Below are 2405 nucleotides of genomic sequence, written 5' to 3' on the forward strand. Positions count from 1 at the left end.
ATCACTGAGGTTCTCATTCGGGTCTCCTCTCTTCTGCAGGTATGAAGTAAGGGTTCTCGTGGCCCTGCACCAGGTAGGAGTAGCGAGACTGGTTCTTCCCCTTGAACGTGTTCATGCTGTCTGAGGTCAGGTCATACGACCCGGTCTGAAACATTGACAGGCAGGAATGTCAGAGAACACGCAGACACATGCAGACACACACACAAACACACAAATCAAACAGCAACATACATGAAATTAAGATGACAAAACGGACCATTCATCAACGCTTGTGTTCCCGGTATATTTTGAACTATTGAAACCCAATAAGAGTTATTTTCCTCATAAACCAAATGGTGGATCACAAAAGGTATTGGAAGCTATTGACTGTTCCACCAAGCGTTCATTAAGTTTCAGTCTTTCCCATCACCAGGTCAAAGGACAGGGTAGGTTTAGTAAAATCATCAGCATAGTTTATATGCTTGATTAGTAAGGAGAGGGAAAGCAAAGCTTTACTAGACATAGAACCTTACCTTCTTCCCCCGTTTAGGCATAATGTGGAATCCCTAAAGCAACACACTGGGAGTCAGGCAAAGAAGGGAAGGAACACATACATGCTAACTAACTCGCTAACTTAAACACTAGCAAACATTAACTCTCCACTACGACAGCTACAGTTATAGCACAACAAGCAACTCAAATATTACATACGATTTACGCACGTAATATAGGAGTTAAATAACAAGTAGCACACAGCATTTAAGGAGACAACATCTCAAAGCATCTGTAGTGTCTGAAGGTCTATGATTTTGCTGACATTTGCAAATGGTGTAATAGATTAACTTTACTCTGCTTTGCTGAAACATCTGGAAAGCATTACTACATAGGCTTCTTGGAATAGAGGACATTTGGAGATATGTGGAGGCCAGGGATTGGTCTGTCAAAAACCACCCATCTTATGTTACATAGGATAAATACCATGTTTTGAACAAAGGACGGGGAGAAACAACATATTAACAGATTGGGCCGTTGTTCTCCAGATATCTGCAGATGTCTGTAAATTGATACTGTGATCTTTGATACAATAAACCTTTATAATCAAAGTACAGTGTAAGTGGACTTCTTATCATCACAGCATAATCAGCCTCGTTATCTCGGACACCACACATCTTAAATATGTTACACAAGACAGAGAAGATCTTGGAGTTAGCGTATTAGGTTTCCAGAGGACAAACGCAGTGAGAGGAAAGCAGACAGGACAATTACAATTTGGGGCAATGTACAAGCGGTAGGTTTATCTAGCAGTAAGTCTCCATATGGTCTAGAATGCATTAGGCCAGAAGAATACAGGCTTAATCACAATTGACTCACCGCTCCGTTGGTGTGGGGCTTCTTGTTGACCAGGGTGTGTGTTCCACCCCCCTCGGTCATCTCCATGGGGGCCGAGTCCCAGTTGGTGCTGGCCCGGGGATTGGGGTGATGCCTTGGGTGGTGGACCAGGGGCCCTGGAAGTCCTCCACAGGGTACGGGCTGCTGAAGTCTGCTGAAGGCTTCTTCACCGACTGCGACTGGTACCTCCAAGACACACAGATAGGACAATGTAAATGTACAGCTCTATATCTTTAAGTCTATCTGATGATACAATTTGGTGAGAGAAATAACGTCAAGATTTTGTAGGGTGGGTGTAGAACCAGGGGTGCAGCTAAGAGTAATGGTTAGGAGAGTAGAGAGAGAGAGAGAGAGAGGAAGAGGAGAGGAGGGAGAGGAGAGGGAGAGAGGAAGAGGAGAGAGGAGAGGGAGAGAGAGGAGAGGAGAGGAGAGGAGGGAGAGAGAGGAAGGGTTTATATTCTTACCAGCAGTAGTATGCAACAGGGCCAGCAGCATGATGAGAAGGACTCCCCCCAGTACACAGGTGATGACCACCACTGCCAACAGAGCCGCTACATAGAGAGATACACACACACATGAACACACTTCAGATAACTGGGAAACACACATAATTTTATAAAATCTCTGTACCCATTGGTTAAGAAAGAGGAGCTTTAGTGCAACTTACAGTCAGTGCAGTTGAATCCAGAGCAGCCAAACGGGCATCTGGATAGAACAATAATAGCAAACATGATACACATTTCATATCATCTGACCACAATACATTGTCTTAGGTCACAGTAGTTCCTGGTGCAATTACACAGTACGGGCACAAGGGGGCGCTAGTTATTTGCAGCTATCCCCTGTGCTTTAATGCAATATCAACATGGGAACTCTGCCTGTCTCAACCAAACAAAAATAGATTAAATTAAAATACTCACGGCACACATGTGCCTCCCTCTGCCCTTTGACCACTGGGACAGGCTATGGAGAAAGAGGAACATAGGTGAGAGACAGCCATAGAATTACTATAGAACGATGTGAATTATAGGATCTCT

At 44.2% G+C, this 2405-nt stretch overlaps 1 protein-coding gene across 1 annotated transcript; it reads right to left on the reverse strand.

Annotated features, from left to right (window-relative positions):
* On the reverse strand, positions 1-2073 carry LOC311103875 (uncharacterized protein; the record flags this gene model as incomplete). The annotated part of the gene is made up of 4 exons (XM_084145507.1): positions 1-145; positions 1351-1554; positions 1833-1919; positions 2068-2073. 4 exons carry the CDS (start codon positions 2071-2073, stop codon positions 14-16), a joined length of 429 nt encoding a protein of 142 aa, XP_084001633.1. The 3' UTR covers positions 1-13.
* Positions 2074-2405: the final 332 nt, after the last annotated feature.

This window comes from Coregonus lavaretus (genome assembly GCF_964263955.1).
Source record: "Coregonus lavaretus genome assembly, chromosome: 28".
NCBI lineage: Eukaryota > Metazoa > Chordata > Actinopteri > Salmoniformes > Salmonidae > Coregonus > Coregonus lavaretus.